This window comes from Somniosus microcephalus, chromosome 6 (genome assembly GCF_052327205.1).
Source record: "Somniosus microcephalus isolate GS21.2 chromosome 6, FLI_Smic_1.0, whole genome shotgun sequence".
In the NCBI taxonomy this organism is placed as follows: Eukaryota; Metazoa; Chordata; class Chondrichthyes; order Squaliformes; family Somniosidae; genus Somniosus; species Somniosus microcephalus.
In genome coordinates, this window is record NC_140992.1 from 169,170,324 (window position 1) to 169,187,932 (window position 17,609).

General features: G+C 47.8%; 1 protein-coding gene across 1 annotated transcript in view; it reads right to left on the minus strand.

The window, feature by feature from the left end:
- Positions 1 to 17,609, minus strand: part of LOC147116197 (axonemal central pair apparatus protein HYDIN-like) — a 143,222-nt gene that overhangs the window by 4,486 nt on the left and 121,127 nt on the right. Inside the window, exon 9 of the mRNA XM_085990922.1 lies at positions 16,495 to 16,699. Within this exon, the coding sequence (XP_085847048.1) occupies positions 16,495 to 16,699 (205 nt within the window). The remainder of the gene's footprint in view (positions 1 to 16,494; positions 16,700 to 17,609) is intronic.

Genomic DNA, 17,609 nt, shown 5'->3' on the forward strand with positions numbered 1-17,609 from the left:
CCGACTGTAAGCCCATCGCCACAAAGAGCAGGCGATACAGTGCCGGGGACAGGGTTTTCATTAAAACCGAAGTGGAGCGGCTCCTGAAAGAAGGGATTATTGAGGGCAGCACCAGCCCCTGGCGAGCCCAGGTTGTGGTCGTTAAGACCGGCGAGAAGCAGCGCCTGGTCATCGACTACAGCCAGACAATAAATCGCTACACCCTGCTGGACGCCTACCCACTCCCCCGTATAGCTGATATGGTCAACCAGATCGCGCAGTACCGCGTCTTCTCGACCATTGACCTGAAATCAGCGTACCACCAGCTCCCCATCCGCCCTGAGGACCGCCAGTACACTGCCTTTGAGGCAAACGGCCGCCTCTATCACTTCCTTAGGGTTCCCTTTGGCGTCACCAACGGGGTCTCCGTCTTCCAAAGGGAGATGGACCGGATGGTAGATCAAAATGCGTTGCAGGCCACTTTCCCATATCTGGACAATGTGACCATCTGCGGCCGTGACTTGCAGGACCATGACGCAAACCTCGAAAAATTCCTCCGCACCACCCAACTCCTAAACCTGACATATAACAAGGAGAAGTGCATATTCCGCACAAACCGCCTCGCCATCCTTGGCTGTGTTGTGGAACACGGAGTCATCGGCCCCGACCCCGACCGGATGCGTCCCCTTATGGAACTTCCACTGCCCCACTGCCTCAAGGCCCTGAAGAGGTGTCTAGGGTTTTTCTCCTATTACGCCCAGTGGGTCCCCTACTATGCGGACAAGGCCCGTCCGCTGATCAAGTCCACCTCTTTTCCCTTGACGGCAGAGGCCCGCTTAGCCTTCCACCGTATCAAGGAGGACATTGCCAAAGCCACCATGCACGCAGTGGACGAATCCATCCCCTTCCAGGTGGAAAGCGACGCGTCCGACTTTGCCCTGGCCGCTACCCTCAATCAGGCGGGGAGACCCGTGGCCTTCTTTTCACGAACCCTCCAAGGCCCGGAGACCAGACACTCCGCTGTTGAGAAGGAGGCCCAGGCGATTGTGGAGGCTGTGCGTCATTGGAGGCACTACCTGGCCGGAAAACGATTTACCAGCGTTCAGTTGCTTTTATGTTTAACAACAAGCAGAGGGGCAAAATCAAAAATGACAAGATCTTGAGGTGGAGAATCGAACTTTCCACCTACAACTACGAGATCTTGTACCGGCCCGGGAAGCTAAATGAACCCCCGGATGCGCTATCGCGTGGCACCTGCGCCAGCGCGCAGATCGATAGACTGCGGGCCCTCCACAATGACCTCTGCCACCCGGGGGTCACCAGGTTCTTCCACCTCATCAAGGCCCGCAACCTGCCTTACTCTATTGAGGAGGTCAGGACCATGGCCAGGAACTGCCAAGTCTGCGCCGAGTGCAAACCGCACTTTTATAGACCAGACAGGGCCCACCTGATAAAAGCCACTCGCCCCTTCGAGCGCCTGAGCGTTGATTTTAAAGGGCCTCTCCCCTCCTCCGACCGCAATGTGTACTTCCTCAATATTATTGATGAGTACTCCCGTTTCCCGTTCGCCTTCCCCTGCCCGGACATGACCAGTGCCACGGTCATTAAATGTCTGAACAACCTCTTCACCCTGTTCGGCTTCCCCAGCTATATCCATAGCGACCGGGGCTCATCGTTTATGAGCGACGAACTCCGTCAGTACCTGCTAACTAGGGGTATTGCCACAAGCAGGACCACCAGTTACAACCCCCGGGGGAACGGACAGGTGGAAAGAGAAAATACGACAGTTTGGAAGGCCGTCCTGCTAGCCTTAAAGTCTAGGGGCCTTCCAACCTCCCGCTGGCAGGATGTGCTCCCCGATGCGCTCCACTCTATTCGGTCACTGCTCTGCACTGCCACTAACGCCACCCCTCATGAGAAAATGTTTGTCTTCCCAAGGAAGTCCACATCGGGGACATCGCTACCGCCATGGCTGACGTCCCCAGGGCCGGTCCTACTGAGAAGACACGTGAGGACCCATAAAACGGACCCCCTGGTCGAGAGGGTCGACCTCCTCCACGCCAACCCCCAGTATGCTTACATCGCATACCCGGACGGGCGGGAGGACACAGTCTCCATAAGAGACCTTGCACCCTCGGGGGCCGCAATAACCCACTACCCACTACCACCCCCCCCCCACGATCCGATATCCAGCCCCAGCAGACGGCAGGCCTGGGCCCCGCGACCCGCTCGACATCTACGAGGACGACACGCCTGTGCCACAGCCTACGCTGGACTCGACGCCGGAAGCTTCACTACCCCTGCCGTCACCACGCCGATCACAGCGGCAGACAAGACCTCCGGAGAGACTCCAATACACTAACTTTTAATACACTTCACCCCGCCGGACTCAATTTTAAACAAGGGGTGAATGTGGTAAACCACTGTTTGTATTCCTGTTTGCCCTGTTTGTATTCCACTGTGTACATGCCTGGACATGCCTCGGCTGACTCCTCCCACAGGTCCTAGTATAAAGGTGACTGCTCCCCAGCCCTTTGTATCCTGGACCGGTCGACCACGCGAGGCAGACCTCCATTCTGTTGTTAATAAAAGCCTTTAGTTACTCTTCTAACTCTCAGTCTTTTATGAGTAATTGATAGCGCATCAACTTTGAGAGGCAATAATCCGGGATGAAATAAATTGGCATTAGGAAAAGAATGGGCTAATAAATGAAAGTCAGCATGGATTTGTTAAAGGTAAAACGTATTTGATTAACTTGATTAAGTTCTTTGAAAAGCAGCGGAGAGGGTTGATTAGGGTAGTGCGGTGGATGTTGTGAATATGGTCTTTTAAAAGGCATTTGACGAAGTACCACATAATAGGCTTGTCAACAAAACTATTTTAAAAAATTATTTTAGAGGGACAAGTGGCAGCGTGCATACAAAATTGGCTCAGGGACAGAAATAAGAGAGTAGTGGTGAACAGTTGTTTTTTTAGGCCGGAGGGAGGTACACAGTAGCGTTCTCCAGGGTTCGGTATTAGGATCACTGCTCTTTTTGATATATATTAAAGACCTGGGGGGAGAAATTCGGTGGGCTGCGCCACCAGTTAGCGCCTAAAGAGGGCACTCAGTGGCTTTAGCGCCACTGGCCACGCCTCCCGCGATATTTAGCTGGGGCGCTAATGGCGGCGTTAGCCTGTTGCGCTGCACCGCCACCGATGACGTCATCGGTGTGCGCAGCACCCCGCTACCACCCCGATCGCGATATTTGGCAGCGACCGCCTCTGTAGCGCCGCTCGCTAATCGCGCCCGGTTCACGGGGCCTACCTGTGGCGGTGTGATGAAATAACTGTGTTCTGGTATTTGTATTGTTGTTGTTTTGTACTTGTTAATGTCTGGAATGTTCTACCGGTGTAACCACTAATGCTCCTCCCTAGCCCCGCCCCTCTGGATCCTCCCGATTGGTGTGAGTCTTACTTATAAGAGCTGGGTCTTACTCATAAGGGCTGGGTCGGTGATGAATGATGGTTGCCCTGTGTTAACTTGATGCCATGTTCTTACTTAATGAAAGCCTTTAGTTTTAAGCTTTAACCTCACGGATTCAGGCCGTTATTTGGCACATCAATTTTATTAAGTAACAACTTTTGGAAGATCTTTGAAACCAGAGCGTCTGGATATCGATCCCCATTCGGCAGACGCGTCGAAGAAATTTACGCATTGGCTTCGATGTTTTGAACACTTCATCGTATCGGTCGATTCGACGGTTAACAAGTTGGGTCTTCTAACCAACTTGGTAAGTCATCAAACTTACTCGATAATTGAAGATATTACTACACATGAAAAGGCCCTCGCAGCCCTTAAGGCCCAGTACCTTAAGTCGGTTAATGAAGTATACGCCAGGTATCTTTTGTCTACTCGCAGGCAATTACCCGAGGTATCTCTGGACGATTTCCTGCAGGACCTTAAGGCTTTGGCTAAGGATTGCAACTACAAGGCTGTCTCTGCCATATTGTATCAGGAAGAGGCCATCCACGATTCTTTCATATCTGGCCTCCGATCTAATTATATTAGACAGAGACTTCTCGAGAATGACTCGTTAGTTTTAAAAACGGTCGTCGCTACTGCCCGATCGTTAGATGTAGCCCAGAAGAATTTAGAAGTGTATGCATCAGCCCACGCATCTTTCTCAGCCTCGTGTGTTCCGAGTATGGAGGCATCCATAACACCAATGGAGCCTCCACTCAATCCTATTGTTGCGGCTGTACCCCATGGGTCTAAGTGTTATTTTTGTGGCCAATCTAAACACCCCAGGCAACGATGCCCAGCCAGAGAGGCTACCTGTTTTAAATGTAAGAAACGGGGACATTTTAGTAAAGTGTGTAAGGGTAATCCTGTACCCGATGTCTTTTCTGCTGCCGCCTATTGTTTTACTCTAGCCTCGGTTACGGTTGACCAGACCATACCGTGTTCCTTGTCGAAATCTATGATGGACGTTAAGATTAATGGTCGTCCGACTGGGTGTATGATAGACTGTGGCAGTACTGAAAGTTTTATACACCCCAACCTTGTTAACTCCTGTTCATTGAAGGTGTATCCTACTCGAAGTGAAATCGTGATGGCGTCCAAGTCCCTTACTTCGGAGGTAACTGGATATTGTAAAGTCACATTGACCATTAAGGATACGGAGTATAAGGATTTTAAACTCCTCATATTACCTCAGTTGTGTGTGAACTTAATTTTAGGCTTGGACTTCCAGTGTCAGCATGAGAGCGTTACCCTTAAGTATGGTGGATCTCAGCCTCCACTCACAGTCTGTGGCCTTTCTACTTTAAAAGTAAGTCCGCCTTCTTTGTTCGTGAACCTTGCTCCTAATTGTAGACCTATAGCGACTAAGAGTCGACGGTATAGTTCAGAAGATAAAAAAATTTTTAAAAAGAGGAAATGGAAAGGCTTCAACGGGAGGGAATCACCGAACACAGTAATAGCCCGTGGCGTGCCCAGGTGGTGGTGGTTAAAACTAATGAAAAGAAAAGACTTGTGGTCGATTATAGCCAGACTATTTACTTGTATACCCAATTAGACGCCTATCCTTTGCCTCGTATTTCTGAGATGGTGAACCAGATAGCTCAGTACCACGTGTTCTCCATCATTGATTTAAAGTCTGCCTACCATCAACACCCCATTAAAATAGAAGACCGACCTTATACGGCCTTCGAAGCTAATGGGCGCCTGTACCAATTCCTTAGGGTGCCCTTTGGAGTGACGAATGGGGTATCCGTCTTCCAACGGGAGATGGATCGTATGGTGGATGAATACGCGTTGGGAGCAACATTCCCATACCTGGACAATGTTACTATCTGTGGGCGTGACCAATGGGAGCATGATCAAAATCTCGAAGTTCCTAGAGATGGCAAAGAGGTTAAACCTGACCTATAACGAAAACAAGTGTACCTTCAATACTACACATTTGTGTATTCTTGGTTGCATTGTGGAGAATGGGGTAATCGGGCCAGATCCTGAAAGATTACGCCCACTTAAGGAATTACCTTTACCTCACACTGTAAAAGCTTTAAGAAGGTGTCTGGGATTCTTCTCGTACTATGCCCAGTGGGTGGCTAACTACTCAGATAAAGTCCGACCTCTTATTAAGTTGACGTCTTTTCCGCTATCGGCGGAAGCTCAGGAGGCTTTCCTTAATATCAAACGGGACATTGAGAAGGCAGTGGTATGTGCCGTGGATGAGAAGATCCCTTTTCAAGTGGAAAGTGATGCATCTGATTTTGCGTTGGCAGCAACTCTTAACCAAGCTGGTAGACCAGTAGCTTTCTTCTCTCGTACATTGCAAAGACCAGAAGTTCGACATTCTTCAGTGGAAAAGGAGGCACAGGCGATTATTGAAGCAGTCTGGTATTGGAGACATTATCTCGCTGGCCAACATTTTACGCTCATTACTGACCAGCGATCTGTGGCCTTTATGTTCAATACTAAGCAGAGAGGCAAGATCAAGAATGATAAGATTTTAAGATGGCGAATAGAACTGTCAACATATGACTATGATATTCAGTACAGGCCTGGAGTATTTAATGAGCCATCGGATGCTTTGTCACAAGGAGTATGTGCTAGTCTAGGTATAGATAAGCTTCAAAGTCTCCACAACGCACTCTGCCACCCTGGGGTTACCAGAATGAACCACTTCATTAAGTCCCACAATCTACCCTACTCTATTGAGGAGGTCCGGACAATGACCAGAACCTGTCGTGTTTGTGCTGAATGCAAACCTTGCTTCTATAAGCCGTCCGAACCAGCTCATCTTATTAAAGCAACTCGACCATTTGAGCATTTGAGTCTCGATTTTAAAGGTCCCCTTCCATCGAGCAACCGTAATGTCTATTTTCTTAATATTATAGACGAGTACTCTTGGTTCCCTTTTGTTATCCCCTGTCCGGATGTGACTAGTGCTGTTGTAATTAAATGCCTCTGCCAACTGTTTTCCTTGTTTGGCATGCCTAACTATATACATAGTGATAGGGGTTCTTCCTTTATGAGCGAAGAATTGCAACAGTTTTTGCTATCGAAAGGGATTGCAATGAGTAGAGCCACCAGCTATAACCCTCGTGGTAATGGGCAGGTCAAGAAAGAAAATGTGACAGTGTGGAAGGCTATCGTACTGTCTCTGAAGTCACGAGGCCTGCCGACCTCTCGCTGGCAGGATGTCCTGCCAGACGTGCTGCATTCCATAAGGTCTCTTTTGTGTACAGCGACGAATGCCACCCTTCATGAAAGGATGTTTAGTTTTCCAAGAAAAGCTACTAATGGAGTATCGTTACCCACATGGTTGACGACCACGGGCCCTGTGTTGTTGCGCAGACATGTGAGAGGCCACAAGACTGATCCACTGGTGGAGGAAGTACAACTCCTCCATGCTAATCCCCAGTATGCGTATATTCAATATCCGGATGGGCGAAAGGATACGGTCTCTATTAAAGATCTTGCACCTGCTGGAGCTCGGAAAGAGTTCGACTCAGAGTAGAGTTTTCGATCATGGTATTGGACCTTCAGAGACACAAATCCTCAGTGTGGAAAATACTGATGATTCTGGGAATTCGAATGAACCGGAGTTAGTACTCCAGGAGGAGCCTCAGCAAGAGTTACGTCGTTCCCAGAGGATTATCAGACCTCCTGACAGACTGAATCTATAGCAGGGGGTGAATGTGATGAAATAACTGTGTGTTCTGGCATTTGTATTGTTGTTGTTGTTGTTGTACTTGTTAATGTCTGGAATGTTCTACCGGTGTAACCACTAATGCTCCTCCCTAGCCCCGCCCCTCTGGATCCTCCTGATTGGTGTGAGTCTTACTTATAAGAGCTGAGCCTTACTCATAAGGGCTGGGTCGGTGATGAATGATGGTTGCCCTGTGTTAACTTGATGCCATGTTCTTTACTTAATAAAAGCCTTTAGTTTTAAGCTTTAACCTCACGGATTCAGGCTGTTATTTGGCACATCAGGTGGCAGTGGCACAAATTAAGGTGGAGGCGCGGGGCGGCCGTTTTTTTCAGCGGCAGCCTGCCAGCACCTCCGTCCCCGGCCTCCTGTTCTCCCCCCGTGGCATTGCCGGCTGTTTTCCGAGAGCCCGGCACTTCTCCTCAGTGCCGGGCTCTTTTGCCGGCACTCGTGATCGCTCATCGCGCTGGTGCAGGCCCCTCCCCCTTAAGAATGGGAGGAAGGCCTGCAGTACCGCAGCACGCCGTGCCGCAGCGTGTGGCGCTGCGGCACGTTGCGCTGCGATATTCAGTTTCAGCGCCCTAAGAGGGACGTGGAGCACCTCGAGCCTCGCCCCGTGTCCCTCTTGGGGCGCTCAAGCTGAATTTCCGGCAATCGCTGCTGCTCCGATCGCAGCGCAAAATCTGGCGCCCAGGCGAGCTTGGCGCCCCGTTTGCGGCTCCACCCAATTTCTCCCCCCTGGACTTGAGTATACAGTGCATAATTTCAAAGTTTACAGTTGATACGAAACTCGGAAATGTAGTAAACAATGAAGAGGATAGTCAAATTTCAGGAGGACATAGACCGGTGAAATGGGCAGATGCATGGTAGATAAAATTTAACATAGACAAGTGTGAAGTAATACATTTTCGTAGGAAGAATGAGAAGTAATAAAAGCTAAATGTTGCAATTTTAAAGGCGTTGCAGGAACAGAGAGACCTGGGGGTGTATGTAGACAAATGTTTGAAGGTGGCAGGACAAGTTGGCTTTATTAATAGAGAAATTGGGCTGGATTTTGCCAATGGAGATCTTTTGCAGGCGGGACTCCAACTTGTCGGGTTTCAGTCCCGCCTCCATCAACTTCTGGCCAACCCACACTATTTTCCCTCGATTGACCTTGTTAAGCCCGCCCAGTGGGTTTAGCAGGCCAATTAAGGGAAAGCCGGTAACAGAGAATGTCAACGTATGACATTTCATCTGTCAAAAAATTTTGACAGGTGAATTGTCATCGTTTGACAGCTCTGTGAGGCTGTCAAACACTGACATTCTCTGTAGTTTGATGAGTTCTTGAATTCAAGGCTCATCAAACCTCTTTATTTAGCAGAAATTAGATGGTTGCTGCATCAGAGAATGCAGCGGCCATCTGTCATCTCTACCGCGGAGGTGCGAGACTTTCCGCATACCCAACTCTTGAAGCCTGCAGGAAGAAACAAAGGAGAGTAAACTTTTACTTACACTTTGCACTTACCTCACATATTCACCTCTTCACACTTGCACCCATCACTTACCTCCACAGCGCACTTTTGCATCCCTCTGACCCCCGCAGACACACTGCTCGCCTCGGTGACCCTGGCGGGGTTCGGAGCCTTCGGCAAGCCTGTACTTTTGTGGGTAAAATGGGGATAATCCTCTTATCTGCCTGTTAACTACCTGTTAACAGGCTGATAAGTGGCACTAACCCACTTCCTGCCTCCAACATTTCATTAGCCTTTTAAATTATACTTTGTAACTGTCCACTAGAGGGGAGCAGACAGAGACACACAGAGGGAAAAGACAGGGACACACAACGAGAGGGAATAGACAGAGACACGCAGAGAGAGGGAATAGAAAAAGACACATGGAGAGAGGGAATAGACAGAGACACGCATAAGAACGTAAGAAATAGGAGCAGGAGTAGACTATTTGGCCCTTCAAGCCTGCACCGCCATTCAATAAGATCATGGCTGAGCTTCTACCTCAACTCCACTTTCCTGCGCTATCCCCATAGCCCTTAATTTCCTTAATATCCAAAAATCTATCAATCAATCTCTGTCTTGAGTATACTCTTCTAGAGAATATAGGCCTAGTCTACTCAATCTCTCCTCATAGGACAATGCCCCCATCCCAGGAATCAGTCTGGTGAACCTTCATTGCATTCCCTCTATGGCAAGTATATCCTTCCTTAGGTAAGGAGACCAAAACTGTACACAATACTGCAGGTGTGGTCTCACTAGGGCTCTATATAATTGCAGTAAGACATCTTGGCCTAGAAATTCAGTGGGCTGCGCCACCCGTTAGCACCTTAAGAGGGCGCCAAGTGGGTCGGAAGCCACTGGCCACGCCTCCCGCTAAATTCAGCGGGACGCTAATGGCGGCGCTAGCCGTTAGCACTGCGCCGCTACCGATGACGTCATCGGTTTGCGCAGCACCCCGCTAACACCCCGATCGTGATATTTAGATGCGCCCCCTGCTTTAACGCTGGGTGCTATTTGCGACCAGTTCAGGGGGGCCTACCTGCGGCGGTAGAGGCGCTAATTAAAAGAGAGGTGCGGGGCGGCCATTTTTTTTGCTGGCCGCCTGCCAGCACCTCTCCGCGCTGCCATCCCTGGCCTCCTGAGCACCCCCCCTGCGGAGTGCCGACTGCGTTCCAAGAGCCTGGCACTTCTCCTTGGTGCCGGGCTCTTTTGCCGGCACTCGCGATCCTCGATCGTGCTGCACAAGGCCCCTCCCCTTTAAGAAGGGGAGGCACGTTGCGCAGCGATATTCAGCTGCAGCGCCCCAAGAGGGATGCGGGGCACCTTCAGTAGCACCGCGCTTCCCTCTGGGGCGCACAAACTGAATTTCCGGTGGGTGGCCACGACTGTTTCCGGGGCGCTACTTTTAGCGCCCTGGCGAGGCTGGCGCCCCAAACGGGGCTATAGTGAATCTCTAGGTCCTTTACTCTTATACTCAAATCCTCTTGTAATAAAGGCCAACATACCATTTGCTATCTTAATTGCTTGCTATACCTGCATGTTAACGTTCAGTGATTCGTGTACAAGGACACCCCGGTCCCTCTGAACACCAACATTTCCCAATCTCTCACCATTGAAAATATACTCTGCTTTTCTATTTTTCCTACCAAAGTGGATAACTTCACATTTCTCCACATTATGTTCCATTTGCCATGTTCTTGCCCACTCACTTAGACTGTCTATATCCCCTTGAAGCCTCCTTGCATCCCCCTCACAACCTACATTCCCACCCAGCTTTGTATCATCAGCAAACTTGGATAGATTACATTTGATCCCCTCATCCAAACCATTGATGTAGATTGTGAATATCTGAGGCCCAAGCACTGATCCTTGCGGTACCCTACTAGTTACAGCCTGCCAACCCGAAAATGACCCGTTTATTCCTACTCGCTGTTTTCTGTCCGTTAACCAATCCTCAATCCATGCTATTATATTACTCCCAATCTCATGAGCCCGAATTTTGTTTAATAACCTCTTGTGTAGCACCTTATCGAATGCCTTCTGAAAATCCAAATACACATCCACTGGTTCTGCCCTATCTATTCTGCTAGTTACAACCTCAAAAAACTCTAACAGATTTGTCAAACATGATTTCCCTTTCATAAATCCGTGTTGACTCTGCCCAATCCTATTATTATTTTCTAAGTACCCTGTTCCCACGTCCTTAATAATAGATTTTAGCATTTTTCCTACTACTGATGTCAGGCTAACTAGTCTGTAGTTCCCCATTTTCTCTCTCCCTCCTTTCTTAAATAGTGGAGATAACATTTTTAAAAACCAGCAAAGGATGACTAAAAAAATAATTAAAAAAGAGAGATGAATTATGAGTGTAAACTGGCAAGAAACATTAAAACAGGTCGGGAGAACTTCTACAGGTATATAAAAAGGAAGCGGGTAGCTAAAGTAAACGTTGGTCCCTTAGAGGGTGAGACTGGGGAATTAATAATGGGGAATGGGGAAATGGCAGAGACTCTGAACAAATATTTTGTATCTGTCTTCACAGTAGAAGACACTAACAACATCCCAATAATGGATAATCAAGGGGCCACAGGGAGTGGGGAACTAAAGACAATCACTATCACTAATGAAATAGTACTTGGTAAAATAATGGGACTAAAAGACAACAATCCCCTGGACCAGATGGCCTGCATCCCAGGGTCTTAAAAGAAGTGGCTGCAGAGATAGTGGATGTGATGCGCCATCAATTACTCAAAAGACTGAGGTTAAGCGAGTAACAACCAGGCTTTTATTAACTAAAGAATGAAGGTCTTGTCTCGAGTGGTCGACCCGTCCAGAATACTAAGGGACTGGGAGGTAGTCACTTATATACCTGGAATAGTGGGAGGAGTCAGCCGAGGCATGTCCAGACCTGTACCTAGTGGAATACACATACACATACAGACAGGTATAACAGTGGTTTACCACAGGATGCACTGGTTGCAATATACCAAAATTCCCTGGACTCTGGAGAGGTCCCAGCGGATTTGAAAACCAAAAATGTAACACTTTTATTTAAGAAAGGAGGGGGACAGAAAGCAGGAAACTATAGACCAGTTAGCCCAATATCTGTCGTTGGGAAAATGCTGGAGTCCTTCATTAAGGAAGCAGTAGCAGGGCATTTGGAAAATCATAATGCAGTCAAGCAGAGTCAGCATGGTTTTATGAAAGGGAAATCATGTTTAACAAACGTGCTGCAGTTCTTTGAGGAGGGAATGAGCAGGGTGGACAAAGGTGAACCAGTGGATGTGGTGTATTTAGATTTCTAGAAGGCATTTGATAAGGTGCCACATAAAAGGTTACTGCATAAGATAAGAGCTCACGGACTTGGGGGTAATATATTAGCATGGATAGAGAATTGGCTAACTAACAGAAAGCAGAGAGTCGAGATAAATGGGTCATTTTCCGGTTGGCAAATGGTAACTAGTGGGGTGCCACAGGGATCGGTGTCGGGGCCTCAACTATTTACAATCTACATTAATGACTTGGATGAAGGGATCGAGCGTAATGTAGCCAAGTTTGTGGATGATACAAAGATGGGTGGGAAAGCAAGTTGTGCAGAGGACTCAAAGAACCTGCAAAGGGATATACAGTAGACAGGTTAAGTGAGTGGGGAAACATTTGGCAGATGGAGTATAATGTGGGAAAGTGCGAGGTTATACACATTGGCAGGAAAAATAAAAAAGCAAATTATTATTTAAATGGAGAGAGATTACAAAATGCTACAGTTCAGAGGGACCTGGGGGTCCTTGTGCATGAAACACAAAAAGTTAGCATGCAAGTACAGCAAGTAATCAAAAAGGCAAATGGAATGTTGGCCTTTATTTCAAAGTGGTTGGAGTATAAAAGCAGGGAAGTCCTGCTACAGCTGTACAGGGTATTGGTGAGACCACACCTTGAGTACTGCGTACAGTTTTGGTCTCCTTATTTAAGGAAGGGTATGCTTGCATTGGAGGCAGTTCAGAAATGATTCACTAGGTTAGTTCCAGAGATGAGGGGGTTGACTTATGAGGAAAGGTTGAGCAAGCTGGGCCTATACTCATTGGAGCTTAGAATAATGAGAGGTGATCTTATTGAAACATATAAGATACTGAGGGAGCACGACCAAGTAAATGCAGAGAGGATGCTTCCCCTCGTGGGGAAATTTAGAACGTGGGGGCATAGTTTTAGAATAAAGGGTCGCCGTTTTAGAACTGAGATGAGGAGGAATTTCTTCTCTCAGAGGGCCATAAATCTGTGAAATTCTCTGCCCCAGAGAGCTGTGGAGGCTGGGTCATTAAATACATTTAAGGTGGAGACAGACAAATTTTTGCAAGGTAAGGGAGTGAAAGGTTATGGGGAGCGGGCAGGGAAGTGGCTTTGAGCCCAAGATCAGCCATGATCTTATTGAATGGTGGAGCAGGCTCGAGGGGCCAAGTGGCCTATTCCTGCTCCTATTTCTTATGTTCTTACTTGCTACATTCTAATCCGCGGGAACCGTTCTAGAATCTATGGAATTTTGGAAAATGAAAACCAATGCATCCACTATCTCTATAGTCACCTCTTTCAAAACCCTAGGATGTAGGCCATCAGGTCCAGGGGATTTATTGGCTTTCAGTCCCATTAATTTCTCCAGTACCATCTTTTTACTAATACAAATTTCTTTCAGTTCCTCATTCTCGCTAGAGCCTTGGTTCGCCACTATTTGCGGGATGTTTTTTGCGTCTTCTCCCGTGAAGACAGACACAAAGGGCTGGATTTTACTCACCGAGATGAGTTGGGGGTGGAACTGCTGCCTTCCGGGTTCTAGTCTCGCCCCCAGCGACGTCCGACGTACCAACGCTATTTTCCCAATTGGCCTTGTTAAGCCTGCCCTGCAGGATTGCTGGCCAATTAAGGGAAAGCCGGTGTCAGATGACGTCAGTTGATGACACTTCATCTGCTGGTTTTCTTAAAGGCACAAGAACCATAAATTTTTGACAGATGATTTGACAGTGTTTGACAGCATTAACGTGCTGTCAAACACTGACAATCACTGTACAAAGGTGAGCCCTTGCCCCCAGGATCTCCAATGACTCTCTCCTTAGGATGAAACAGGTGGCAGCTGCAGATGAGGGTACAGAAGCGATGTCACTTCTCCCAATGAGGTGAGGCCACACAAACGCCTAAAAGCTTGTCACCTACAAAAAAACTAAACACATTAAAAATTACTTTCCCAACATTTCTTTACCTCTGATACTCACCAGTGTCCCATTGCATCCTTCACACCACTTCTGTAGCTATCATCTGTACACCAACAGTACAACAGACCCACAGCACGCCTCACTTACCTTGGCGGGGTTCATCGACGTTGGGAAGTTCACAGCAAAAGTCTAAAAATTGGAAAAAGCCTCTTAACAGGCAGTTAAGTGGCTACAATCCTCATCCCGCCGCTAGGAGTCGGGTCCCTGCGCAAATCGGGGACCCGACTACCGGGAAGATTGGTTGGAGGTGGGTTGGGCGTAGGTTCAGGACCCGCTCCCATTCTTTTTGACTTTCCCAGCAGTCCCGCCTCCAAACTGGCCTCCTCAGGGCTGGTAAAATCCAGCCCAAAGTATTTGTTTAATTTCTCTGCCATTTCCTTATTTCCCATTATAATTTCTCCTGTCTCAGCCTGTAAGGGGCCCACATTTACTTTCACTAATCTTTTCCTTTTTACATACCTATAGAAGCTTTTACAGTCTCTTTTTATGTCTCTCGCTAGTTTACTCATATTCTATTTTCCCTTTCTTTATCAATTCTTGGTCCTCCTTTGCTGAATTCTAAAATCCTCCCAATCCTCAGGCTTACTACTCTTTTTGGCAACATTATAAGCCTCTTCCTTTGATTTAATACTATCTTTAACTTCTCTTGTTAGCCACGGTTGGACCACTTTTCCTGTGGCGTTTTGTGCCTTAAAGGAATGTATATTTGTTGTAAGTTATGTATTAATTCTTTACATGCTAGCCATTGCTCGTCTACCATCATACCTTTTAATGTAGTTTCCCAATCTACCTTAGCGAACTCGCCCCTCATAAATCTAAACAAAGCAACCTACGTAGGTTAAGACCCGAGTTTCGGATTTAATTAAATCACTTTCAAACTCAATATAAAATCCTATCATATTCACAGAATCACAGAAACCCCACAGTGCAGATAGAGGCCATTTCAGCCCATCGAGCCTGCACCGACACATATCCCACCCAATCCCCGTAACCCCTACACCAACACATATCCCACCCTATCCCCGTAACCCCACGTATTTAATCCCCCTAACACTAAGGGTCAATTTATCATAGCCAATCAACCTAACCCGCACATCTTTGGACTGTGGGAGGAAACCGGAGCACCCGGAGGAAACCCACGCAAACACGGGGAGAATGTGCAAACTCCACACAGACAGTCGCCCGAGGCCGGATTCGAACCCGGGTCCCTGGCGCTGTGAGGCAACAGTGCTAACCACTATGAAGGCCCCTTTTGTACAAGGTTATTAATTAACCCTTTCTCATTGCACAATAATAGATCTAAAATAGCCTGTTCCCAGTTGGTTCCTCAACATACTGATCTAGAAAACTATCTTGTATACATTCCATAAATATGTCCGCCACACTATTACTGCAAATTTGGTTTCCCCAGTTTATATATAGATTAAAGTCCCCCATAATTACTCTATTACCCTTGTTACATACGCCTCTAATTTCCTGATTTATACTCTGCCCTACATTACAACTACTGTTTGGGGGCCTATAAACAACTCCCACCAATGTTTTCTACCCCAAACTGATTTTACGTCCTGATTTTCAGAGCTAAGATCCTTTCTCTCTACTGTCTTCATCCCACCTTTTATCAGGACTACCCCTCCTCCTTTTCCATTCGCAGAGAGAGGGAATAGACAGAGACACACAGAGGAGCCATTCACAAAATGCTAACTGTAAAGTTTGCAGAGGTCACTTTAGAAAGTTACACAACCCCACCTGACTGTCAGACCAGGAATTCCCTGGAATTTCAACCCTTCCACCAGGAATCCACCAACACTCAAGCCTAACATTTCATCCCTTAGTTCTGCCAAGCCCCAGGTTTCCACTCAACCGCGATGCCATATCAAGGCCCCACATACGTTGTCCTAGTGCAGCCAGCGCAGTGCTGCCAAACATCTACCTTAGCCTAGACCCATCTGACAGTGCAGCTGAACCCTACACCTGTACTACTAAATACCAGGACCAAGAACATCTGGGGGAACTCAATTACAGCAGTTACACCATGATCGCCCCCGCACAGAACTCAACCGCTGGCCCTGGCAAAGTTGGTGGTGTCAGGGGAAGAAGCCTGCGGGATCAGCCTCCCGCCCTGTGTGCCACATTTGCGGCGCCGTGTTTTAAAGGCTCCAAAGAAAATTCATCAATCCCTATCTCTGTAACCTCCTCCAGCCCTACAACCCTCTGATATCCCTGCACTCCTCCAATTCTGGCCTCTTGCGCATCCCAGATTTCCTTCACTCAATCATTGGCAGCCGTGATTTCCGTTATCTGGGCCCTAAGCTCTGGAATTCCCTCCCTAAACCTCTCCGCCTCGCTACCTCTCTCTCCTCCTTTAAGACGCTCCTCAAAACCTACCTCTTTGACCAAGCTTTTGGTCACCTGTCATAATACCTCTATGTGGCTTAGTGTCAATTTTTGTCTGATTACGCTCCTGTGAAGCGCCTTGGGATGTTTTACGACGTTAAAGGCGCTATATAAATGCAAGTTGTTGTTGTAAATTGTAGCGGAGTTTGTTCTCTCTGAACGTACTTGGTGCACAGCATTCGATGGCGAGCCAGTATGGAATACCAGTTGGACTGTCGTTTGGGTCCCGATCAGTTATGTCGATGCTCAGGACCTCCTCGTGCTTCCCAAGCTGATCTGCGGAACACTCCACTGTAATGGTCTGCTGGGCTCCAGGGAGCACAACTCCAAAACCGGGGATGACTGTAAACGATCCAATTGTCAAACGGGCCTGCATGAAAGGCATAAACAGAAACTGCAAGTTACTGAGAACTAGAGTGTGCCATTGACTCAGGACAATGTTTTAAAAATTCATTTTTGGGATAAGGGCATCACTGGCAAGGTCGGCATTTATCCCCATCCCTAGCTTCTCTTGAGAAGGTGGTGGTGAGGCGCCTTCTTGAACGGCTGCAGTCTACGTGGTAAAAGTACTCCACAGTACTGTTAGGTAGGGAGTTCCAGAAATTTGACCCAGCAACGATGAAGGAACGGCGATATATTTCCAAGTCGAGATGGTGTGTGATTTGGAGGTGATGATGTTCCCATGCACTTGCTGCCCTTGTCTTTCTAGGTGGTGGAGATTGCAGGTTTGGAAGGTGCTGTAGAAGAAGCCCTACATTCTGCACTAATGTACCACTAAAGTGTAATGCAGGAGGTAGGACCAGTGGGTGATAATTTAAAAAAAGCTACAGGACAGTGATGGCAACGCACATTAGTGCTCTGATGCACAGTGCCACAAGCTGACAGGATGTGGGTTCTAGGTTTTGATGTCACCACGCGGTGACTTATTGAGGGCGGTCAGGGGACCAGATATTGCCAATGCGGAGGCAAGGGAATCCAAATGGAGAATCATGCTGAAGTATCATCACACAACTCCCAGCAGCTGGCTGGGATCTACCATTGGCAGAGGCCCTAGAGAAGGTCAGCTGCTTGCTTCCTCAGTCAAGGATGTGCAGGATACAGTCATTTTCATTCTTTGAAAGGAGTTGAATGTCCTGACAGCATTAGGAATTCCTGCTATCGCAGAAGGGCTAAATCACTTGAGAGACTGTCAATAAAAGAAAATCTGCACCCTGGGATTGGGTGATCGTCCCTCCATTCAGCCTCATCATATCACTGACCTGTGACAACCCTCAGTTCAT